Source organism: Dendrobates tinctorius, unplaced genomic scaffold (genome assembly GCF_039654945.1).
Source record: "Dendrobates tinctorius isolate UK_male_01 unplaced genomic scaffold, ASM3965494v1 ptg000014l, whole genome shotgun sequence".
NCBI classification, from domain to species: domain Eukaryota; kingdom Metazoa; phylum Chordata; class Amphibia; order Anura; family Dendrobatidae; genus Dendrobates; species Dendrobates tinctorius.
Window position 1 is genome coordinate 21,020,550 of NW_027361682.1, and position 26,812 is coordinate 21,047,361.

At 45.7% G+C, this 26,812-nt stretch overlaps 1 protein-coding gene across 2 annotated transcripts in view; it reads left to right on the top strand.

The window, feature by feature from the left end:
* Nucleotides 1-26,812, top strand: part of MAP2K6 (mitogen-activated protein kinase kinase 6) — a 152,056-nt gene that overhangs the window by 46,964 nt on the left and 78,280 nt on the right. Inside the window, exons 1-4 of one of the 2 annotated variants that reach the window (XM_073559972.1) lie at nt 5,491-5,535; nt 5,715-5,781; nt 10,520-10,568; nt 13,761-13,874. In XM_073559972.1, the coding sequence (XP_073416073.1) occupies nt 5,511-5,535; nt 5,715-5,781; nt 10,520-10,568; nt 13,761-13,874 (255 nt within the window). In that variant the 5' untranslated portion in view covers nt 5,491-5,510. Of the gene's footprint in view, nt 1-5,490; nt 5,536-5,714; nt 5,782-10,519; nt 10,569-13,760; nt 13,875-26,812 lie in introns of those variants that run through there. The other variant, XM_073559978.1, reaches the window with a different exon arrangement.

Consider the following 26,812-nt stretch of genomic DNA (forward strand, 5'->3'; position numbering starts at 1 on the left):
TAATTATATAATTCCACATGTGTTAATTCATTGTTTTGATGCCTTCAGAATGAATCTACAATTTTCATAGTCATGAAAATAAAGAAAACTCTTTGAATGAGAAGGTGTGTCCAAACTTTGGTCTGTACCGTATACATGTATACAGTGTATTACATATTTACAATTTATTACAGTTTTTTGTGTTCTAAAGTTGTATTCCAATAAATAGATATTATGTTCTATCTAAATATCTTGATTATTGGATCATAGAAATGATTAAATGTCTAATGTTCACATTGTACTACAATAAATTTTTCCCTTAAATATAAGCAATATATGTGGGAGTCGGAGTCGATGTAAGGGAAATTGAGGAGTCTGAGTCGCAGGTTTGCCTTACCGACTCCACAGCCCTGGGGACAATGGCTCGCCGGCCTTAAAGGGAACCTCCACCTCACAAAAGCCTCCGACCTGCAGGGGCCGCTCTCACTCCAGGCAGACCCGGAGGAAACGAATCCACACGGTGTCGCCCAGTCCATCCGGTGCTTTGGCATCCGTAAGCTCTGCTTCTCGCTCCCCGTCACCAGTGGTTGATAGCGAGCAGACCTCAGATTGCGACTCAGACGAGCCCCTTGACCTGGACACTCCAGGGTCACGTGAAACAGTGGACAGCCTCATAGAAGCAGTCAATCAGACCCTGGGGATTGAGGATGATCCCGAAGCGGCTACGGGGGCATAAAGTGGCATTTAAGCGAGTGAAGCGCCCGCACAGAATTTTTTCCTCTCACCCGGAGTTTGAGGACATAGTGCAGCGGCACAGAGAACGTCCAGACAGATGTTTCTCGGGTCAAAAAGCACTCGAAACAAGGTATCCGTTTGCTCTGGACCTCCGTAAAAAGGTATGGAATCCCCGTTGGGATCCGTCCTTAGGGTTTCCTCAATTAAGGATCCCACGGATCGCCTTAGAGTGCTTGGCTCGCTCAGTATATGAGGCGTCGGGGTCAGCGCTCGCTCCCTCATTCGCAGCAACTTGGGTAGCCAAGGCTATGATATCATGGTCAGAAACATTAAACAAGGTCGCACAGGAACAGGATCTACCTGCAGAGATTTCGGAGGTCGCAGGTCAGGTGGCGATGACCGGAGACTATGTAATCAATGCGTTTTGGGATGCGGAAAATTGCTCAGCACTTGCTGTCGCTAATGCAATTTCTGTCAGAAGAGCCCTATGGTTAAGGACATGGCGAGTCGATCCTACTTCTAAGAAGTCCTTGACTTCCCTGCCTTATCAGTGCGGCCACCTATTTGGGGAGAAGTTGGATCAACTTATCTCGACTCCACAGGAGGAAAGAACGGGTTTCTCCCTCAACAAAAGGGCAAAACGCTTTTTCGTCACCTGTTTTCAGGCACGTTTTCGGGCCTTTCGCAACCCCGGGTGGACTACAGCGGCTAATTCCGCCGCTTCAGGCTGCCCCAACCAGGATAGGGAGCGGCAGGTCTCAAATAGAGCCAACCCATTGGGGAGAATGCATACTCAGCAGCCCAGATCGAGGGGATCCAGATCCCAAAGATCGTCCACCAAATGACTCGAGGCCTTTACCAGACGAAACCGGCAAGGTTGGCGGCCGCCTACTCTGGTTTCACTACGTCTGGGTCAAAGTCGCTCACGACTCATGGGGAAAGGAATCGGTGGCCTCGGGTTACAGAATAGAATTTGTCAGATGGTTTTTTTCTTCCCGGCTTCCCAGGGTGGATACCCAGGCAAGGGCTCTATTGGGAGCCATCAAATCGCTCCAGCACAACGGAGTCATTGTTCCAGTGCCGGAACATGAAAGAGCTCAGGGGTTCTATTCCAACCTTTTTGCGGTTCCCGAAAAGGACGGGTCTGTCAGGCCTGTTTTGGACCTGAAGCTTCTGAATAAATTCATCAGGATAAGACATTTCCTGATGGAGTCTCTCCTTTCAGTCATATTGGCCATGGAGCAGTGAGGATACTTGGCCTGAATAGACATCCAGGACGCATATCTGCATATTCCCATTTTTCCTCCTCATCAGAGGTTTCAATGTTTCACCATTGGCGATCAACATTTTCGGTTCGTAGCGCTACCCTTCGGGCTAGCCACAGCTCCCAGAGTGTTCGCAAAGGTTATGGCAGTTGTCATGGCCACACTGCATTCTCGAGGCATAGTCGTCTTGCCTTGTCTGGACGACCTCTTGGTCAAGGGCCCGTCAATACGGGCATGCAAGGAAAAGGTCAACATCACGATACTCTTGCCCGCTTAGGATGGTTGGCAATGCAAAGAAGTCATCCCTTGTGCCAGCTCAGAGGATCTCCTTCCTAGGAATGATCTTCGACACTTGCCGAGGGTTGGTAATTCTCCCTCAGGAAAAGGCGCTAGCTCTCCTGCAGGGAGTTCGGACACTTCGTCAACCAGTCCCTCATAACATAACATCCAATCCGGGATGAGGATTCTAGGGAAAATGGTGGCAGCAATGGAAGCGATACCTGTCACCCAGTTCCACCTTCGCCCCCTGCAGCACTCCCTCTTGTCAGCCTGGGACAAGAATCCTTTCACGCTCGATCGGCGGTGCCAACTGTCCTCTCAAGTCAGGCAGTCGCTCGGATGGTGGATAACTAGTTCCTCTCTGGCCCAGGGGAAACCTTTCCCCCCAGATCATTGGCTGGTAATGACAACCGACGCCAGTCTCCTCGGTGGGGGAGCGGTGTTTCGCCACCACACAGCCCAGGGACGGTGGTCGCCACAGGAGGCACGCCTCTCGATCAACTTATTGGAGATACGAGCAATTCGGCTGGCTCTGCAGAAGTTTCTACACTTTTTAGCAGGCCGCCCTGTCTGGATTCAATTGGACAATGCCACGGCGGTGGCTTACATAAATCATCAAGGGGGCACCCACAGCAGAGCAACCAGAGGGGGAGCTCGTTCTTCAGAGGGCCGAAGCAAACCACTCGGTGATTTCAGCGGTCCACATCCCGGGGCATGGAAAATTGGGCGGCAGACTTTCTCAGCCAGCAGGGTCTTGCATCCGGAGAGTGGTCTCTACATCCCGAAGTTTTTCAGCAGATTTGTCAACTGTGGGAAGCTCCGAATGTGGACCTGATGGTTTCCAGAGTGAATGCCAAGGTGCCCACATATGTCGCTCAGGCCAGGGACCCGCAGGCATTCGCGGTGGACGCGTGGGTTCTGCCATGGAACTAGTTTCGCCTCCCATATCTATTTCCCCCACTGCCACTACTTCCGAGAGTCATCAAAAAGATCAAGACGGAAGGGGTGCCGGCGATCCTGCTGGCCCCGTCGAGCGTGGGACGCAGATCTAATGCAGCTGCTCGCCGACGTTCCTTGGCGCCTGCTAGAGCGCCCAGATCTACTGTCTCAAGGGCCGATTTGCACCCGAACTCAGGGACTCTGTTTGAAGGCATGGCAGTTGAATCTTGGATTCTAACCCGGCAGGGTTCGGGAGCGAGGTGGTCGCTACAATGATTGGCGCCCAGAAGCCTGCTTCAGCACTAATTTACTACCACACCTGGAAGGTGTTCTTTCCTTGGTGTTGACACCGCGGTGTTTCCCTGCTGGGATTCTCGATCCCCCAACATCTTGGCTTTTCTCCAGTCAGGCTTAGAGAGCCCGGATAGCTCAGTCGGTAGAGCATTAGACTCGGGCTTTGCCCCTTATCCATCCTGTTCCAGCGCAGAATTGCTACTAATTTGCAGGTGAAGACTTTTCATTCAGGGAGTCTCCCACTTGGTACCTCCCTAGAAGGCGCCTATGGACACCTGGGACCTTAACATGGTCCTAAGTGTTCTGCAGGAAGCTCCATTTGAACCGCTTCAGAATATCTCTTTGAGGTACCTTACCTGGGAAGTGATGTTCCTAGTGGCCATCACTTCCATCAGGCGGGTTTCAGAGCTGGTGGCCCTATCCTGCCGAGCTCCGTTCCTCACTTTCCATAGGGATAAGGTGGTCCTCAGACCAGCCCCTCCTTTTCAGCCAAAAGTCGTGTCCTCTTTTCACATTAATGAAGATGTTGTTTTGCCTTCATTTTGTCCAGCACCGGTGCGCCATTTGGAAAAGGCTCTTCACACGTTACGTGTCACATGTAGCGAGATCGCTGTTGCGTCACAAAATCGTGTCCCCTCCCAAATTAGTATTTAATTTAAAAACCAATTGACAGTTCAAGTTAATAAAGTTAACCCTTTTGATATTTACTAATGTATCTGGCACCAGGATGGGCTGCTTCCATTAATAACGCCTTGCAGATGCAGCAGTTACTCCGCTAGAGGGCGCTGTTGCAGTTCGTAACTTTTCACCAGAAGCGACTTGGGATGTTGATCATTTCTGACATTGGGGCGGCTAGTTGCACTCTTTGTTGGAAGACAGACAGACGAGAAGTGTATGCAGTCATTCTCTAGTATGGCCTGTGGTTTAAAGGGATTGCCGGGATGATCTATCTCTAGGATAGGTCATCAATTTGAGATCAGTGGAAGTCTGACACCTGGCACCCCTAAACTTAAGCAAGTGGGAGGTAAACTGCAGTAGCCATGTATGGACCTGCAGTTTTCTACCCATATATATATTATATATCCTAGCCCAGCTGATTGGTGGGGATGTCGGGTGTTGGACCCCCCCCACCCCCCATTTTTTATTGAGACTAAATTTAATTCCCCCTCCCCAGCTTTAAAAATATTATTTATAATGATCATTTTACAGATAATATCCATTAGGTATGATTTGAAAAAAAAAAAAGTAGAATTGCCTCGTTTTTCGTATGATTTTGAAAAAAAAAAAAAAAGTAGAATTGCCTCGTTTTTCGTTCTCATCTCATCTTTCGTGTTTTTTTTTTTTTTTTCTAACAGCCATTCCCTTTCTTTTTTTCCATTGACATGGCTGTACGAAGGTTTTTTTTGTTAGTTTCTCATGCTGGTGCTGTAACTTTTATTGATGCCATTTTTCGGTACATAAGCCGTTTTGATCATTTATCTTATTTCTTGTTTTTTCTTTTCTGCAACACTTTTTTTTTTTTTTTTTTTGGGGGGGGGGTGCAATTAATGTACAGTTAGAATTTTATATTTTCGTAGATTGGAAAAATAACTTTTTGCTTTTTTTTTAATGTGGTTTTGAACATGTGAAAGGTGGGGGTGATTTAAACATTTTTCTTTTAATTCTTTTTATTTGATGTGTGATCATTTACCTATACAATATGCTACAGTACATTTGTTGTAAAGTGAATGGTGTCATTCAAAATTTCAACTCATCCCACAAAACAACACGCCCTCGTACGACTGTCGTCAGAACGGTCTTGGCTCTTGGAAGAAGGGGAGGGACATGCTCAAATTTGCTGAAGGTGAGAAGGGGTTAAGTATGACTTTGTATACAGGCTCTGCAGCCTCTGTCATAATCCCTATATACGTGAGGACGGATTACGTCGGAGGTGATGAGTAATGGTGTTGCAACGTGCTCGCTGCTTCTGTGATCGCCTCCGTAATCAGACCTCTCCCACATGTGATCAGGCGTTCAGCAATGTCGGCCCGGTCTGCCCCGTATGGTTTGTATTGTCCTTCCTTTGTCTTGCCTGCTGTGTTTCCATCACTTGTTTATTCAGCTTTATGCCTTTTTATTATCGAATTGTTAATGTTTTACCTGTCTAGCTTTTTTATTCCTTCTGTTTGAATTTTAACCTATTTATTTATTTATTTATTTATTTTTATTTTTTTTCATTTTAAGGAAAGAAGAAAATCCCAAAGTTGTCTAAGCTCCCGATCTTTGATCAGCCGGATCCCACTCCACCCACGTAAGGTTCAGTCCTAAGAAATATATGGCATGTTTTCCTTTTGTGTTCTTTTATGTAAGATAATGCCTGTTTTGTACCTGAAAAGAGCGACACAAAGTGGCAGGAAGTGTTTATTTTCCCTACTGCACTCCCAGAGGAGAAATTAAGTATTACAATTTTATTTAATTAAAAAAAAAAAAGGGTTTAGCTATAATGCAAGGACTTGTTGCCTCCTCCAGAGCAAGAGATGGTTTTTCACTTCAGATAGAAGTTGAGGGTCCTGAACACTGCCCACCTTGGTAGTTTATATGTCAGTGGATGGAAAACCCATTCTTTGACTCTTAACTTATAGGGAATGCAAGTAATTACTAAAACTAATGATTCTGTTGCATTTTTCTAGAACTTTGCATTGTGGTTCCTCTGTTATCCGTTTTGGTAATGAATAAATTGACGTAAAACAAGTGTTCACCTTCTTAAAGGGGCTTTGTACTGTTGAATCGGTGCTGTAGGCACACACCCTAGCGAAAATACATATCTGATATTTCCAGGAGGAATAACAGCGGAACGGTACAATTTGTATTCAAAACATCCAGAAATAGGGATGTTTGTGTTCATTTGAAGCAGTAGAGAAAAAAATAAATGAGAGTTCCTTGGAGTAAAGAATGCATAGGGGTCTAAATATTAAGAGGGTCTTGCAATCGCAGCGCCTTTCCTGTCAGAGTTTCTGTGCATTGCTTGCTCTTATCTATGGACAGATAGATACAAGTTGGGTGTAGGGACTTCCTTGGAATATCGGAGGTGCCACAGAGCTGACATCATAATGGAACTGCTGCTGAAAGAATCCCCAGCTGTTAAATTCCTGGCATTCCAGCTGCTGACTGAATGGAGCGGAGTGCCTCTGATTGAAAAGTCCTTCCCTGCGCATTGTCTGTGACTCACAGTTGCCCCCTGCTAGTGCACGCTTGCCATTACATCTTCCACTTGCAGGTTCTTTTGCTGATAAGGAATCCCTATAGATTCAGATTGCACCAGTCGTTTCTGCTGCTAAAGGCCCCGTCACACTAAACGATGCACCGGCGATCCCGACAAAGATACGACCTTGTCAGGATCGCTGGTGCTTCGCTACATGGTCGCTGGTGAGCTGCCAAACAGGCAGATTTCACCAGCGATCAGGACCAACGAGGACGCTGGTATCGAAGGTAAATATTGGGTAACTAAGCATGCGACACTTAGTTACCCGCTGTTTACCTTGGATACCAGCATCCTAGCGCGAGCACGCAGGTATCTAAGGTACACAGCGGGTAACTAAGTGACGCGCGGCGCTTAGTTAGCCGATATTTACCTTAGATACAAGCCCCAGTGTCTGCTTACAGCGCTGGGAGCTCACTGATCGCCGGTCTCCCGCCTGCCACACGCAGCGATGCATGCTTGTCAGCGGGAGACCAACGATCAAAAAATGGCCCAGGACATTCAAGCACGATCAGCGATACCCGGCGGGGGGCGGTCGCTGATGTGTGTCACACAGCGAGATCGCTGGCGCGTCACAAAATCAACGATCTCGCTAGCGATCTCGCTGTGTGTGATGGGGCCTTAAGAAATTGCCACCTATCAGCATAAATGTGCTCAATTGGTGCAAAGATCTATCAGCGGCGACTTCTGCACATATTTTTATGGCACTGCTAACACATGCATTGAGTGAAAAGGTCCTTAAATGTACCCCACATGCAGCCTGCAGGCATTATTCCTGCTTATTCTGCTATTAAGGACGATTTCACACTTCTTTTTTTTTTCCGGTACCAGAGATGAAAATGTCCGTGTTTGTAATACTTGTTGCACACGTGTGACAACTGTGTGCTGCATCAGTACCACACTCGCGGGCACCAGGAAAGAAGCGCTACAGTAAGCGCTGTTCTCCTGGTACTGAAGACCGCTCTCATCATTCTTCCCTACTCTGCTAACGATCAGCGCGAGCAGGGCATAATGAGTTGTATTCAAAAGATAACAATGGCAGCAGGCGGCTTCTGATGGGACTATTACCCCATCAGCCTACGCCTGCTGCCACTAATAACAGTGGCAATAGGAGCAGTTGATGAAAGTATTCATCAGCCCCTGCATGCACAATAAATACATGAAAAACCTGTCGTAGGATCCCCTCTATTTTCTATAACCAGCCAGTCAAAGCTGACAGCTGGGGGCTGCAACCCTCAGCTGTCAGCTTTACTAAGAGCAAGGCTAGTTATCAAGAATAGATGGATTCCCACGCTGTTTTTTTTTTTAAATTTATTTATGGGTCTCCCCCATTTTTTGACAACCAGCCTTGCTAAAGCAGACAGCTGGGGGCTGGAATTCTCAGGCTGTTAAGGGGCCATTGATATAGGCCCCTCCAGCCTTAAAATAGCAGCTCGCAGCTGCACAGAAAAGGCTCATCTGCTAGATGTGCCATTTTTGGCGCTTTTCCCAGCACTTCCCACTTGCCCTGTAGACACGGATTACGGCTTCGGTGGAATTAGGTGTTAAGTGAGTATAACTGTGTTTTGTTTTGTTATATATACAGTGCCTACAAGTAGTATTCAACCCCCTGCAGATTTAGCAGGTTTGATAAGATGCAAATAAGTTAGAGCCTTCAAACTTCACACAAGAGCAGGATTTATTAACAGATGCATAAATCTTACAAACCAAAAAGTTATGTTGCTCAGTTAAATTTTAATAAATTTTAAACATAAAAGTGTGGGTCAATTATTATTCAACCCCTAGGTTTAATATTTTGTGGAATAACCCTTGTTTGCAATTACAGCTAATAATCGTCTTTTATAAGACCTGATCAGGCCGGCACAGGTCTCTGGAATTATCTTGGCCCACTCCTCCATGCAGATCTTCTCCAAGTTATCTAGGTTCTTTGGGTGTCTCATGTGGACTTTAATCTTGAGCTCCTTCCACAAGTTTTCAATTGGGTTAAGGTCAGGAGACTGACTAGGCCACTCCAACACCTTAATTTTTTGCCTCTTGAACCAGGCCTTGGTTTTCTTGGCTATGTGCTTTGGGTCGTTGTCTTGTTGGAAGATGAAATGACGACCCATCTTAAGATCCTTGATGGAGGAGAGGAGGTTCTTGGCCAAAATCTCCAGGTAGGCTGTGCTATCCATCTTCCCATGGATGCGGACCAGATGGCCAGGCCCCTTGGCTGAGAAACAGCCCCACAGCATGATGCTGCCACCACCATGCTTGACTGTAGGGATGGTATTCTTGGGGTCATATGCAGTGCCATCCAGTCTCCAAACGTCACGTGTGTGGTTGGCACCAAAGATCTCGATTTTGGTCTCATCAGACCAGAGAACCTTGAACCAGTTTGTCTGAGTCCTCCAAGTGATCATGAGCAAACTGTAGACGCTTTGAAAGTAAAGGTACCTTACGGGCTCGTCTGGAACGGAGACCATTGCGGTGGAGTACGTTACTTATGGTATTGACTGAAACCAATGTCCCCACTGCCATGAGATCTTCCCGGAGCTCCTTCCTTGTTGTCCTTGGGTTAGCCTTGACTCTTCGGACAAGCCTGGCCTCGGCACGGGAGGAAACTTTCAAAGGCTGTCCAGGCCGTGGAAGGCTAATAGTAGTTCCATAAGCCTTCCACTTCCGGATGATGATGCTCCCAACAGTGGAGACAGGTAGGCCCAACTCCTTGGAAAGGGTTTTGTACCCCTTGCCAGCCTTGTGACCCTCCACGATCTTGTCTCTGATGGCCTTGGAATGCTCCTTTGTCTTTCCCATGTTGACCATGTATGAGTGCTGTTCACAAGTTTGGGGAGGGTCTTAAATAGTCAGAAAAGGCTGGAAAAAGAGATAATTAATCCAAACATGTGAAGCTCATTGTTCTTTGTGCCTGAAATACTTCTTAATACTTTAGGGGAACCAAACAGAATTCTGGTGGTTTGAGGGGTTGAATAATAAATGACCCTCTGAATAAACTTTTCACAATCTAAAGAAAAATTAAACAAAGAAATAACATTCTTTTTTGCTGCAGTGCATTTCACACTTCCAGGCTGATCTACAGTCCAAATGTCACAATGCCAAGTTAATTCCGAATGTGTAAACCTGCTAAATCTGCAGGGGGTTGAATACTACTTGTAGGCACTGTGTGTGTGTGTATGTGTGTGTGTGTATATATATATATATATATATATATATATATATATATATATATATATCTCTGAGTGTGTGTATATGTATCAAGCCACGCCCACTCCGCGTAACCACACTCCACATGCAAAGCCGGTAAAAAACACTCCGCATAACCACACTCCACATGCAAAGCCGGTAAAAAACGGACATGTCTGCGTGTTTTGCCTAAGGACACATGGTCCGTGGAAACACTGACATGCGCATAGACCCACTTGAATGGCTCTATATGTGTCCGTGTCTCCGGTACGTGTGAAAACTCACTAAACGTTCCGGAGACACGGACGTGTGAAAGAGCCCCAAGGCTGAGATCAGAGACGACTGGCTGTTTGACCCCCTCAGATGACGCAGTCATTTGCAGCTACAGCTTCTAAGCGATTAAATGGAAAAAGTGAGCTCTCTTGTCACTCCATCATGGACCCTTAGGCTCATAATATGCTGATTGTGCTATAGCGGAGTAGACGGAGGTTTCAAACAACTGACTTTACATTATTACATCGGTGGGGGAATTGTGTTGGACGAACCTGGAGCATCTGATCTGCGGCACTATGTTACCCGTACATAAAATTTCCGTCTTCCCTTTTAGGCCACCACGTGACTTGGACTCGAAAGCATGCATCCTAATTGGAGAAAAGGTTGGTAGTTTTAACTGAAATATCCACTTATGCATAGATGATATTTACATAAAATATTAAATTGCAGTGTATTACACTCCAGAGGTGCATTCACGACTCTGCAGACTTCCGAGCTGGATTCTCCCTTTTTATCCAAATAAATTGGTGTCTACTTAAAGGCAACCTGTCAGCTTTTATAAGATGCGGCCACTGCCTTTCAGGGCTTATCTACAGCATTCTATAATGCTGCAGATAAGCCCCCGATCCGACCTGCAACATGAGAAAAACTAATTTTATTATACTCACTGGCGGTGGGGGGGGAAGCAGTCCGGTCCAATGGGTGTTGCATGTTTGGGTCCGGCACCTCCCATTTTCCTGCGACTGCGCCTTCCTGCTTCATTCATAGCTTCTCGGCATCGCACTCCTTCGCAGGCATATTTATCTGCCCTGTTGAGGGCAGAGCAAAGTACTGCAGTGCGCAGGCGCTGGGAAAGGTCAGAGAGGCCCAGCACCTGTGCACTGCAGTACTTTACTCTGCCCTCAACAGGGCAGAGAAGTACGACTGCGCAGGAGCGTGGTGCAGGAGGGCTGCATCGCAAGAGGATGGGAGGTGCTGGACCCGGACCTGCGACACCCACTGGACCGGACAGCGCCCCCGATTGAGCCTAATAAAAGTTATTTTTCTTATCTTGCAGGAAGGATTGGGGGCTTATCTGCAGCATTATAGAATGTTGTAGATAAGCCCTGAAAGGTGGTGGCCGCATCTTATATCGGCCAAAACAGGTGACAGGTTCCCTTCAAAAATTACTTTGGTATATTTGCAAGTTATATCGTTACTTCAATTATAATACAGGAGGTAACTCAGGATCAGTACAGGATAAGTAATGTAATGTATGTACACAGTGACTGCACCAGCAGAATAGTGAGTGCAGCTCTGGAGTATAATATAGGATGTAACTCAGGATCAGTACAGGATAAGTAATGTATGTACACACAGTGACTGCACCCGCAGAATAGTGAGTGCAGTTCTGGAGTATAATACAGGAGGTAACTCAGGATCAGTACAGGATCAGTAATGTAATTGTATGTACACAGTGACTGCACCAGCAGAATAGTGAGTGCAGCTTGGGGGAATATAATACAGGATGTAACTCAGGATCAGTACAGGATAAGTAATGTATGTACACAGTGACTCCACCAGCAGAATAGTGAGTGCAGCTCTGGAGTATAATGCAGGATGTAACTCAGGATCAGTACAGGATAAGTAATGTATGTACTCAGTGACTGCACCAGCAGAATAGTGAGTGCAGCTCTGGAGTGTAATACAGGATGTAACTCAGGATCAGTACAGGATAAGTAATGTAATGTATGTACACAGTGACTGCACTAGCAGAATAGTAAGTGCAGCTCTGACTGTAGATCAAAGCTTCAGATAACATTACATTTGTCTGACCTGATTACAGCAGCAAGAAATGTACTTGGGCTATCCTGGCAGGCTTTATAGTCATCTGGTTCTTTGCGTCCATTATGCCAGGGTGTTACATGGATTGGGGGACAGAGGCAGCTCTCTGGATTTTCTGCTGTTTGTAGTGTTGATAGATCCTGCTGCTGTTCCTCTATGAACCACATATCTCATTCTCTGTTGTAACCTGACTGCAGTATGTGAGTTCCCACCTCGTGACTTCATACTTGATGCCCCCAGCTAAGCCCCGATCCGCAATCTTTTCAGGTGGAATTTGAGTTAACTTGTAGAACTGAATTTTGCTGCTCCTGTCCGTCACCACTGCTGCACGACCAATGTGTACTGGAATAACAGTTGTTAGAAAATAGTCATGCTTATCTACAATCTTCTTGGAAAATTGAAATCAAAATGTTTAGGAAACCTTTGGTGTTTAACTGGAGGCGTCAGTATTACCAGGCACTACCGTTTACTGGGTTTACAACTTGTAGTAAAATGGGGTGGGGGCTGACATTGATGGTACAAACGTTCTGTGGCAATTAATTCTTGCACTTTGCAATAGGAATTCCCTGTCCTTCTTGGTTTACAGCTCCTGCTGCCTGACCTCTGCGCCATTCATTATCAATGGGACTGCCGGAGAAAGCTGACAGCAGCGCTACTTCCAGCAGTGCCCCAGACAATGACCGTGCTCAGGTCATTGCTAAGGGTATGTGCACACTTTGCGGTTTCTGCTGCGTTTCCGGCTCTGCAGAAACGCTGCAGATTTTGCTGCGTTGTACAGTACCTTTATTTCCTATGGAAATAAAAAAAAGCTGTGCACATGCTGCGTTTTTTTCCGCGCGGTTTTGCTGTGGTTTACAATCCGCAGCATGTCAATTGTTTGGTGCAGAAACGCTGCGGTTTTACACCTCATCCATTATGAGGTGTAAAACCGCAGGGCAAAACCGCAGAAAAAACGCAGATAATCCGCAGAAAAACCGCAGCACTTTGTCCTGCGGATTTCCTGCGGTTTTCTCTACAAAATCTGCAGAGACTAAAAACTACGTGTGCACATACCCTAAGAAGACCCCCATTCTTAGGATCGTTGGGGGTGCATGCCTTTAATATCTTATGTGGGAGCTGTCAGCAGTAAAAGCTCGTACAGTTCACTCTTAATCCCGTGTGTGTCGGCTGCCGAGTGCACAGGCTTCGGCCAGTGGAAACTTTATAAAGTTTGTGGCGAATGAGCTGTTTTTTCAGTGCCTGTCACTACTGATCTGCTCACAACATAAGAATGGAACATTGTGTTCCTGCCGGTGGAGCGTTTATCCCCGGAGCTGCCAAAATCCGTGCAAAATCCACCTCCACCGGCAGGCTGAGCTCTGCACGTATAAGATCATCAGTAAACGACTGCTGCACACTTTTATGCGTTGCAGAAACTCTTTTCCCCGGCGCGGCTGCGACCCGCGCAGCACAAGTCAGGATATAAGCAGTTAATTAAGGCCATGCCAGGAGCTGCATGAGATGACGACGCTGCGTGCCAAGAGCTTTTTAATTACGCAGCACATTCTCAGCTGGCCTGTGAGGGAAGGAGGTGCCTTCCGAATGGGAATGACCCTTTTGGCCGGTCTCCAGGCTATAGAATCACAGTGGCGGTGCAGGGCTGCTGCCTGGCCAGCACTTGGGACTGCACACATGGCATCGTATTGTGATCATTATACTGTATGACCATCGATCTGTGATTATCACTTTCTCCTATCTCTTTACTCCTTTAGAACTTTGAGGTAAAAGCCGATGACTTATTACCTATTGAAGAACTGGGTCGGGGTGCCTACGGAGTGGTGGAGAAGATGCGCCATGTGCCGAGTGAACAGATCATGGCTGTAAAGGTATGAGGCGGTAGTTTATACCATTTGTTAGTATACAATACCATGTATTATTTATTATTATGATATGCCATTTTATATTTATGTTATACATTTTAATATAGTACAGAGAATCATGCAAACAGAAAAAAATAAATTCCTATGCCTACCTGTGGTGCATAGATGTGAATTGGGTCGTTCCTAGATCTGTTAGAATGTAGAGATGATTCACTGAATGAGTGTTTTCTGCAGTTCATATTACCAAGATGGATAATCTAAAGCACATATTCATTCATACTCAGCTTTTCATTCATTCATTCATTCATACATACTGTACATACATTCATTCATACATACTGTACATACATACATTCATACATACTGTACATTCATTCATTCATACATACTATACGTTCATTCATTCATTTATTCATACATACTGTACGTTCATTCATACATGCTGTACATACATTCATACATACTGAACATTCATTCATTCATACTGTACATTCATTCATACATACAGTACATTCATTCATTCATCTTGGAAAATGTAATTTCTTTATCGCCTTATTGGGGGACACAGATAACCATGGGTGTATGCTGCTGCTGCTAGGAGGCTGACACTATGCAAAACAAGAAAATTAGCTCCTCCCCGGCAGTATACACCCACCGATAGGCACCAAGCACCTCAGTTTGTAATTTTGCATGCCGGAGTATGCCTATGGGACGGGTTTTTTCACGTTGCTTGACATCAACAACATTGGGGGCATCATCTCCTAGGCATTATATTTGTTTAACAAAGGAGCTCATGGAGGATTTGTCAGTTTGGGAGGGTTTCCTTGAAAAGTATTATGGCCAGTCACTAATGATCACTGAATTGGTAGAGGATATTGACTGTGAACTGTTTACCGGCGCAGCAGGTAGTACAGGTTTCGGGGCTTATTGCAAGGGTCAATGGTGCGTAGGAGAATGGCCAATAACCTGGGTGGAAGCAGGATTTACAAAGAATCTGACATTTAGTTTCTCCCAATTGTAGTGGCCTTGTCAATTTGGAGTGAGCAATTCAGCAATAAGAAGATGCGTTTTCATTGTGACAATTTGTCAGTGGTGATGATGATTAACAATTTATCTGGGTCTTCTCCCTCAGTGATTCGGTTGTTGAGGTATTTTGTCCTGAGGTGCCTTAGTCTCAATGTTAGGGTGGTGGCGGTGCATGTACCAGGGGTAGAGAATTCAATAGCTGATTCTCATTCTCATTTGCAGTGGGATTATTTTCGTTTGCTGGCGCCAGGCGCGGAGTCCGCGGGCTACACGTGGCCAGTGGAGCTCTTGGAAATAGTATTCGAGCGTCGAGCTCCTTGATTCTTGCATCCTTGGCAAAACTGTACATGGGTAGCGTACAAAACAGCTTGGAGGGAGTGGGAGCTATGGAGTCAGGATTTCGGAAAATTGGGGTCAGAAGAGGACCTCGTGGGTGCTTTACTTTGTTGGTTAAGTTGGATGGCTGCAAAAAGGTGGTCTATTTCAAGAGTTAATGGTGTTATGGCAGGAAAAGCATTTGGTTTCAAGTTTAGGGGTTTGGTTGATATTACTAAGCATTTTCTTGTATGTCAGGCACTGAAAGGGTTTGAAAATGGTCTCACTAGGACTGACAGTCGTAGGCCATTATCATTCCAGCTTCTGGATGAATTGGGGGGCATTTTGGCACGGGTATGCAGCTCTTAGTTTGAGGAGATGTTGTTTCGGCTGGCGTTTTCGTTGACATTTTTTGGGGCCATGAGAATAGGAGAGTTAGTTTCCCCATTTTCGGTTAAGGGGAGGGATATTAAGTCAGGATGCAGTTGTTTTAGCTGATTCCGTAGAGTTTTGGATGCTGCGGTCCAAAACAGATCAAGCTGGAAAGAGGCAAGAGGGTTGTTTTTGGGACATTGAGGGGGGTCAAAAATGTGTCCGGTAGAGTGTTTTAAAAGTTATTTGGGTTTAGGCGTGGATCGTTAAGGCCCATTGTTGAAGCACAAAGATGGGTTTTTCCTGTCTAGGTATTAGTTTGTGGCAATTTTCAGAAAATGCCTGGAAATTTTGAGGTTGAAGGCAAACAGGTTCTCAGCTCATTCGTTCCGTATCTAGGCTACAACTGAAGCGGAAAAATGGGGATTGCCAGCTGAAGTGGTTCAGAAGATAGGAAGGTGGGAGTCTAGGAGATATAAAATTTATGTGAGGCATCATTTGATGTGAGGGAGGGGTGGACCGGGGGAATGGGGTTAGATTGGATGTGTTGGTTATTGTTTGTTTAAAAAAATTAGAATTTGATTAAGTTAACAGATTTGTTGTTTCTTGTATTCATCTCCCTCCTTCTTTCCTCCCTCTCCCCTCCTTTCTCTCTCTTGTTTTTCTTCACATAAAAGGAGTGCGGCTAGTGTGAATTTTGTGTATTGGGGGGGCACTAAGGGCTGACGTGCGAAAAAATGGGCGTCAGCTGGGTTTTCCAAGGCAGGAGGCTGTAGTGAGGTGGATTGGGATTAGAAGGATGATCTGGCGACAGGTGCTACCAGGTTTTCACCAGTTTGCTCGGTTAGATCGTTCCCCGGACGTGCTTATTTTGCACATAGGGGGTAATGATCTGGGGATCCGCCCGTGTAGGGAACTGATTAGGGACATTCGGCACGACGTGTTGCTTTTATGGATAACGTATCCAAAAATTAAGAAAATATGGTCTGATATAGTGCCCAGGAAAACTTGGCGTGCTGCCCGGTCTGTGGAAAGGATTAATAAGATGAGGATAAGGGTTAATAGGGCAGTGGGGAGCTTTATTGCAAGGAATGGAGGGGTGGTAATCAGGCACACAGATCTGGAGTCCGGGGAAGGAACTTTTTGGCGACATAATGGGGTACACCTGAATGCAGTTGGGATTGATCTGTGGGCTTTGAGTATTCAAGAAGGGGTGGAACGGGCATTTCTTTTGGTTGGGTGACTCGCATTATGAGGAGTCAGGTGATGCTTGCTGTGGCGGTGGTGGGGGTTCTTGGAGTTGGGGCAAAATTGTGGTAGGGGGGTTGTACATCAGGTGGATGGTAACCTCCCCTTTATGTTTTGATTTGAGTTAATTGCCTGGCGGATTTTGGGGCTCTACAGGTGGGGTCCCTGAGAGTCGATGTTATGGAAAAGGTTTTCCGGCAACAAAGATGCCCTCGCAGCTGGGGGTAATGTTGGATGGTTCATTATTATTTACTGGTTCCCGCCAGGTTTTGTAGGTCCAAGAACCTCCTTACAAAGAAGTTATTTATTGTAATGTTTGTTAATAATAAGGCCGATTTGGCCTATTTATCCAAAGAAAAAAGGTGTTCATTTGGGGGAAGGGGTTTTCCGTGGGAGCAGGGTTATTAAATTGTGGGGTTGATATAGAAGGGAGTAGTTGGAAGAGAAGCATCTACAATACCGAAGTCATGGTTCTCTTGCTATCTTTCTGAACTCTGCTTCAGTGTTTTGTTCACTGACTCCACTTCATCTCCCCTTCCTCTCACTGTTGGGATGCCTCAGGGCTCAGTCCTTGGCTCCTTCCTCTTCTCTTTCTACACGGCCCCAATTGGACAGACCATCAGCAGATTTGTCTTTCAGTACAATCTTTATGTTGATGACACACAACTATACATGTCATCCCCTGACCTTACCCTCCGCTGTACTTCAGAACGCCAGTGACTTTCCGCAGTCTCCAACATCATGTCCGCCCTCTCTCTGAAACTCAACCTCTCCAAAACTGAACTTCTGCTCCCACAGTCCACTAACTTCCCTATATCTGACATTGCCCTCTCTGTGGGTGGCACCATAATAACACCCCGGCAGCAGGCCCGCTGTCTGGGTGTTATGTTTGACACCAATCTCTCCTTCACATCCCATATACAATCTCTTTCCAGGTCTTGCCGCTTACACCTAAAGAACATCTCTAGAATCTGCACTTTTCTCAACATGGAAACAACAAAAACCCTCACTGTAGTCTTGATCCACTCCCGCCTGGACTACTGTAATGCTATTAATTGGCCTCCCCCTCATTCGGCTTTCCCCTCCCCAGTCCATCCTTAATGCAGCAGCCAGGGTCCTCCATCTAGCTAATCGGTACTCAGACTTGTCCGCTCTTCGCCAGTCGTTACAATGGCTGCCCATTCACTACGGGATCCAATTCAAACTACAGTACTTGTTTTCATCCACAAGGCTCTCCACAGTGTGGCACCCCGTTAGGCTACTTTCAGATTTGCATTACCAGGCGCAGCGCTCGGCCGCTGCTAAGCTCGGCCCCCGGTCGCGCCCCCTCGTGCACCTTGTTTCATTTTTCTGCGCTCGGCACAGCGCAAAAGGGCGCATGAGCCGGCAAAAACATACCAGCGCACGGCCAGCGTACCCAACGCTAAATATAGGGTACGCTGATCGCATGCAGCGTCATGCGCCCAGAGGAGGAGCTGACCAGAGGGGGCGTGGCCAGGGCAGAGCTTAGCGGCGGCTGAGCGCTGCACCTGGTAGCGCAAATCTGAAAGTAGCCTTACATCTCCTCCCTCATTTCTGTTTATCGGCCTAGCCGATCTCTGCGATCTGCAAATGACTTTCGACTAACCTCTGCAATAATCCCTACCTCCCACTCTTGACTCCAAGACTTCTCTCGTGCTGTGCCAAGTCTCAGGAATGCTCTACCCCAAGAATTTAGTACCATCCACAACTTGCACAGTTTTAGGCGCTCCCTCAAAACACATTTTGTTCAGAGCGGCCTATCACGTTCCCTAATCAGTCATTTTATGTGTAAGTGTGTGTGTGGCCCATTCACCATCTCTATCTATCCCCCCACACTGTACCATTATTGTAAATACATCACTGTAAGGCTGTGTGCACACGCTGCGGATTAGGTGCAGATTCATCCGCGCGGATTTTGTAAAATCCGCAGGTGAAACCGCAGGTCAAAAGACCTGCGGTTTTACCTGCGGATTGCTCTGCGGTTTTGCCCTGCGGTTTTTCATCTCCTCAATGGAGGAGATGGCAAACCGCAGCGGAATCCGCAGAAAGAATTGACATGTCAATTTTTTCTGCGGATTGAAAGCCGCAGAAAATTCCGCACCCTCTGCATTGCGGTTTTTGATTCCCATAGGGAATCATGGTACTGTACACCGCAGCAGAAACTGCTGCGTGTCCGCAGCGGCCAAAACTGCTTCGGAACCGCAGCAAAATCCGCAGCGTGTGCACACAGCCTCAATACACACCTGTACTTTGTATCTCCCCCACCTCATTGTAGATAGTAAGCTCTCACGAGCAGGGTCGTCTTATTTTGCTTTAATTATTGTGTTATCGTTGTCTCTTATGACTGTTGTGTTTGAAACTGCTAAACTATAAAGTGCTGCGGAATATGTTGGCGCTATATAAAGATCATAATTATTATTACTCATTCAAGAGCTTATAGATCCACGGGAGTACTGTCTCCTGTTGGGAATCTGCTGTCTACTTTTTTTTTTTCCTCTTGGTGGATGACGTCCAATGCTCTTCTCATCACGCCTTTCTCGATCTTAAGAAACCAGGTTATCCACTGGGTCCCCCAGCTCGCCTTCATCTGCAGGGCATACGATCACTCCTTGGAGTGTTCTCCTTCCTGGTCTCTTCCCCTTTTGCCTCATATTCTCAAAGGGTCAGTTGAGAGCAACTCAGTGCTTTTTATGGCTTTAGACTGGCCTTACCAAGCCTGATATTCTGATTCAGTTCATCTGATGTTAGTGCTCCATAGCCTCTACCTCTGCTTCCATAACCCATTCTTGGAGTCTGCCATTCTGTCTGTCCTTCCTTACCTAGCGGCTGTGAAGGCCAAATTTTGGAATTTTAATGGTCTTTGGTGGATGTGTTCTCAGAATCATTCTTATGGCAGATGAACCTTGCTCTGCCAAGGTTTATCCCCACACTTGGAAGTCTTACTTTCTAGGTAGAAGATTTGGGCTTTCCATCCCATAAGATTCCTCACTTGCAGAATCTAGTCCTTACCCAATCTTGTTTTTTCTTTTGGCATAGATTTCTGCTTTTTAACACCCTCATAAATATCTTTGGGCCTTTGATGTAGAGTTCTTCAGGGGATGTCCCCTGTGCTCATCCTACCAATATGTTCCAAAATCTAACCACCTCACCCTATTCTCTTTGTGCTTAGAATTCTTCCATATGGGGATCATTTTACACTTTTTGCCAGGTTTTTCCCACCCTCTGAGACTGCTTTAGGATGTCGCACTGTACCTGATTTCCTTACTGCTATTAAAACTAAGGATTTTTATACGCACCGTCAGGGTGGATTTGGTTTAAATCTAACTGATTTAAATCACTATTTAAATCACTAGTCAGTAAGGCTTGATTTAAATCAGTGATTTAAATCAAAGTTTCTACCTAAACTAGTTCTTGCTACTTTAACATGCAAGTAGATGAAGATTTTTAGAATCACTTTTTATATTACTTTTTTTCTCCCCAGTTTAATGGGTTAATCATTCATATTTGGACACCACTGTTCTGTTGTACTTAGGAAGGAGAAAAATAATCCTGACCTTAATAACAATTTATATAGATTTATTCAACTGAAACAATAACAACATTACAGCATAAGTTATTTGCTTAAACAAACATCCATGTTTAACTAATTTGGCTAATCAAAATATATATATATATATTTTAAGAAACTTAGACTGTCAGCCCAGCCGACACATGAAAAACTTAAATACTACTGTCCCTGCTGTCCTCTGTAGCTCACTTGTCGTCATCTTCATCATCATCTTCTTCTTTGTTCCTATTCATAATCTGGAAAAGAAAAACAAGCTTTCCTGCTTTATTGGGTCCCAACCGATTTCTCAATTTAGAATGAATGAGTCCAAAGGAAGAGAATATTCTTTCAACGCCTGCAGAAGAAGCTACTGCTGTTAAAAGTGAAATCATTACTTGAACAGTCTCTAAATCCAAGCGCTTAAGTGACTTCCACCAGTTTACTGGTGTGACCTTCCTTAAAATATCTTCAGTAAACATATATTTCTTGAATGGTTCCCCCTTAGCTCTGAAGTTTATTATAGTTGGCATTAAAGATGGATGATTGCTGGATACCCATGTCATAGCTAACTCCTCTTCCTCAGCACTTAGGTTTTGACCCTGATATTGGATATTGACAATATTTGCCAAAAAATGAGCTGGAGTCAGTGCTTGTCCCATTCGTTTGTTTACTGCTTGTAATTTAATTCTGTCCATGTGTAGTTCTGTTTTTAAGTATTCACTCAGTTCCTTCCAAATTTTAACAGCATCCGCAATAAAACAGCTATTTTTCTGTATTTTGTTTAAAGCTTGAGAGATGGGTTTCAGGAAGCTCAGCATATGTTCAAAATTTCTCTTAAGCCCAATGTTGAGGATTTTGGCCGTGACAGTGCCATCTATTTTATCTCGATTTTCTTCACAAAGTGTCATCAGAATAGGCCAGTTTTTGATATACTGCTCAAAACAGTCCACCACAGAGTTCCATCTAACATCTTGTGGGAGCGTTAGCTTGGTTCCACCCATCCTTTTCAGAGCTGCTGCAGCAAAATGATTATTACGGAAGTATTTAGCAATTTCAACAACATTAGCCTTTATTTCTGGAACACTTAAGTCTTTGGCTAAGAGGTGCAGCAAATGAGCACTGCAACCATATGTTATTAGCAGCTTTGTATTCCCTCCCTGCTCTTCTAAATCTCTTCTCATCTTGGATACGTTTGCAGCATTGTCAGTGACCAAACTGCGTACTAGACGTTTGAATTTTTGTTCACATGTCGTTATAGCTTTTACTGCCACTTCTTGTAAGTATTCTGCTGTGTGTGCATTTCCTGACGTATCAGTTGTTTGTGCAAGGAAGACTTTACCTTCTTCTGTTGTTATACAAGCACATACAATAGGATCATTGTGGACATTACTCCACCCATCAATACTTAGGTTAACAATTTTACCCTCCAGAGCTGTTGCACATTGCTCCATTTCTCTGTCATACACTTGATCCAGCAGTTTCCCTGCAACATCAGCTCTGCTGGGTGGACTGTATCCTGGTCTCAGTGACTGAACCATATTAATGAAATGTGGGTTCTCAGTAAGATGGAAAGAAGAGTTCGTTGCATAAATAAACTGGGCAATTTTTTCATCAATCAACTCTTTTTCTAATCTGCTAGTTGTTATCACAAACCTATCTATGGTGGTTCCAGGAGGTAAAGGTTTTTTCTTCCTTTTGGGTGATGGTGATATGTGGCTGTGGGTGTCTGATGATGATGCTGCTGCTGCTAATGAAGCACTATCCTGGATGGATAACTCTGAAACTCTAGAACAGGATGATGGTGATCTTGGAGGTGGATAGTTTCCAGAATCCATGAATTCCCCTAAACAAAAAAAGTCAATGCTGTTATTTTATTGTTTATACAATTTCTGCTTATTGTACACAACACATCACTGCCCCTGCCCCAAAAGGAATATTTGTTTTTCTTCATAACTGTACCAAATGACAGTAACATGCAGTAATAATAAGAAATATAATTTTTTACTCTTCGCCACGACAGCACCCACTGGAGGTATCGGATCCGCCCATTTGGAACAGGAAACCCTACAGGAAAGATAAAAGGGGCGGTCCGCCTTTCCTCCTCAGTTTTGGTTTCCTGTTCCAAATGGAGCAGGATCCTGCAGGATCTTACCTGGGCCATGCATCCGCCTGTGCGGTCTCCTCGGGAACGGCAGGGGCTGCGGTCCGGAAGCAGCGTCGGGGGAGATTCCGTTTGACGGCTCCCCCCTCGTCTGGTGGCATAACGGTGATGACCGGGGAGGGCCGCCCGGTCTTACCAGGGAGCGGGCCGGTCTGGCATCCGGAGGCAGAACACCCCCCCCCATCGGTGGGAATACAGCGTGGGAGGTGAAGCCATGAGCACGCGAACCGCGCGTGTGAGTAGCGGTGGCGCAGGAGCCGGCCGGCGCCCGACGCTCCTATACCCCGGAAGTAATGGTTGAACTTCCGGGGCAGGATGGCGATGACGCGGCGCATGCGCCCTGACACAGGGCGACTTCCGGGGGCACGACAGGAGTGAAGATAAAACAGGGCTGCAACGATGGAACCATGTCCTCCCCCACGGAGTCGCAGGCCCCAGCAGGGGATTCAGCTGGGGGCAATTCCACCAGGGACCGCAGCGCCAGGACAGAGACTGCCCGCAGGAGCGAGGCAGCAGAAACCAGATCCAGACCGTCTCAGCCATCCGACCCGGTATTAAGCTTCACTGGGTGAGTGTGCAAAGTATATACTCTACCTATTAAGCTAACCTCCTCCCCCCCCCCTCTTTACATTTGACCTCCCACTTCAGTCAAAGAAAAAAGAAAAAACTAAACATAAAGAATGCGCATTATGTTCAGAGCCTCTCCCTGACTCCTACCCCAAAAAACTCTGCAAACAATGCATGAAAGAGACCAGGCAGGGGTCGACGATATCTTCTAAAGATATCCGAGCCATAATTAGGGAGGAGATACAAGCCATCAACCGCGCCAGCACTCCCTCAGAGTCCAGTCATAAGAAACAGGTCGTTGTTAGTTCAGAGTCAGAGGAAGAACAGGAGTTAAATTCAGGCTCCGCATTCACGTCCTCATCGTCATCCTCGGAGATGGAAGGACGCGCATGTTTTCCACTGGACAGCGTAGATAACCTAGTAAAAGCGGTTAGAAATACTATGGGGTGTGAAGAGGAAAGGGGAGCCCAAACCGCGCAGGACATTATGTTTGCGGGATTGGCAGAAAAAAAGAGGAGATCATTTCCGGTGATAACGGCAATTAAGGACCTCATCAAAAGAGAGTGGGAAAAACACGACCAGAGGGGTTTTCTCCCATCAGCCTCAAAACGGAAGTATCCGTTCACTGATGAAGACCTATTGAAATGGACTAAAATACCAAAGGTGGATGCCATCATAGCCTCCACTTCCAAACAGACCTCGATCCCGGTCGAGGACGCAGGATTGTTAGCAGACCCATTAGACCAAAAGGCAGAATCTTCGCTCAAAAGGTCCTGGGAGTCCACCACCGGGGTATTCAAACCCGCAATATCCAGCACATGTACTGCTAGATCAATGCTGGTATGGCTAGATCAATTAGATCAGCAGATCGAGCAAAGAGTGTCAAGGGAGAAACTGCGTGCAGCCATCCCGTTGATAAGAGGTGCAGCTGCCTTTATGGCAGATGCTTCAGCGGACACCCTAAGACTGGCAGCGAGGTCGGCAGCCCTGGTGAATAACGCCAGACGCGCGCTGTGGATAAAAAGCTGGAAAGGGGACGCACAATCAAAATCCAAAATTGGTGCAACCCCATGCGAGGGTGAGTTCCTCTTCGGGAAAGCCTTAGACGAAATTCTCGCCAAGGCAAAAGAGAGGAAAAAGGCCTTCAGTGATTCTCCCATTCCATTTTATAGGAAAACCTTTAAGAGACGGCCATTCGGGAGAAGAAGACAGTCGGACAGAACGAATAGATGGGCCACGAAAGACGAAAAGCAGAAGGGTACCATCTTCAGAGGGCCAACATATAGGAGAGATAAAAATTAAGAGTTTAGACCCACCAGTTGGGGGTAGATTAAAATTTTTTGTTATCAAATGGGAACAAATTACGTTAAGCCCATGGATTTTGAACATAATCAAGGAAGGAATAAAGATTGAATTCCTTCAGATCCCTTATGAGTTCTTTGTTATAACTCGCCTTAATTCCTCAGTTCAGTAAAAGGCTCTCGAAGACGAGATTCGAGTCCTACTAGCTAAAAAAGTTTTAGTTTACGTCCCTGAGGAACAAGAGGGTAGAGGCTTTTACTCTCCCCTGTTTTTGGTTTCTAAACCAGACGGTACGTTTAGAACCATTATTAATTTAAAGAAGCTTAATTCATTTATAAAAAATTATAACTTCAAAATGGAATCAATTAGATCCACTATAAAGCTTCTTTTCCCAAATTGCGTAATGGCAGGGATTGATTTAAAAGATGCTTATTATCATCTCCCTATTCACAATAGATTCCAGAAATACCTAAGAGTCGCAGTGGAAGTCGAGGGCAGGATTCGTCATTTCCAATACGCGGCCATGCCCTTCGGGCTTTCCACGGCACCAAGAATATTTACCAAGGTGATGGCAGAAGTGATGGCCTACCTTCGCCAAAAGGACACACTGATCGTGCCGTATTTAGACGACTTCCTAATAATTGGGAATTCAGTCAAACAATGTACCGAACGCGTGACTGACGCAATCTCCTCTTTTCAGAGCCTTGGCTGGATCATCAATATCCAAAAGTCCAGACTCGATCCACAATCTCTCCAGACATTTCTAGGATTTCAACTAGATTCCTTGACCCAGAGATGTCTACTACCTCAGGTAAAAATCACCCTCACGAAACAAAAAATACGAGCAGCTATAGATAGACCACGTGTGTCCTTGAGAGGAGCAATGTCACTATTAGGATCACTAAATTCTTGCACCCCGGCAGTCCGGTGGGCCCAGTACCATGTCTGTACACTACAACACCAGATCCTCCAAGAGGATAAGCGACATAGTGGTCATTTACAGAGCAAAATAACCCTGTCACAAGAAGTCTTGACTTCTCTAGAGTGGTGGTTAGATGATGACCATTTATGTTCAGGAGTTCCATGGGTTATAGTTCCATCCTGTATCGTAACCACCGATGCCAGTCCCCAGGGCTGGGGAGCCCACATGGAGAATGGGTTTCATCAGGGAAGGTGGAATAGAGAGGAATGCGAGTACTCATCCAATTTAAAAGAACTGACTGCAGTGTTCTATGCTCTATACAACTTCCTTCCGCAGCTCCAACAGAAGCATGTCAGGATCCTATCGGACAACACCACCACAGTGGCCTATATAAACAGACAAGGAGGGACTCGATCAGAGACTCTGATGTCTTCAGCGGCAAGAATTTTAAACTTAGCAGAAAACTATTTTTTGTCCCTCTCGGCCCTTCATATCAGAGGCGAGAGCAATCAAAAGGCAGACTTCCTAAGCCGACACACTCTACGGCAAGGAGAGTGGTGCCTCAATCAGAAGGTCTTCAGGGACATAGTAGCCCTATGGGGACAACCCGAGGTGGACCTTTTCGCCACAAAGGAGAACAGGCAAAAAAAACATTTGCCTCCCTATCTCCATCAGATCACCCAGACATACTAGACGCCCTTCTAGCTCCATGGAATTTCAACCTGGCGTATGCGTTCCCTCCATTGATCCTCCTACCTCAAGTAATTCGGAAGATCAGAGACGACAAAGCAAGGATAATCTTAATAGCACCGTTCTGGCCAAAAAGACCGTGGTTTTTGTGGCTGCAAATTATGTCAATAACAGATCCTTGGGTCCTTCCTTCGACTCCCAACCTACTCTCCCAAGGCCCCTTTTTCCACCCTCAAGTGCTCAGCTTGCACTTGACGGCGTGGAATTTGAGAGGCAGTTATTGAGGACAAGAGGATTCTCTGAGTCTTTAATTACTACACTACTACAAAGTAGAAAACAGTCCACAACCCAAATTTACACTAGAATATGGAAAAAATTTCTTCAATTCCATACAGTACCTCATACAGCAGAAGTTCCGATAATCCCAATCTTGGAATTTCTGCAGAAAGGGAAAGACTTGGGCTTAGCAGTAAATACGCTAAGAGTACAAATATCGGCATTAGGAGCACTATATGGCCATAATATAGCAGGCAAAAAGTGGATAACTCGATTCATTACAGCATGTGAACGAATAGCTCCAATCCACATACCCTCCGTCCCTACATGGGATCTAAATCTGGTCTTAGACGCCCTAACGGTAGACCCCTTTGAGCCGATCGACACAATACCCTTCAAATACTTAGCACTTAAAATGGCCCTCTTGGTAGCACTGACCTCAGCCAGAAGAGTGGGGGATATCCAGGCCTTGTCAATAGATCCACCTTTTTTTCAAG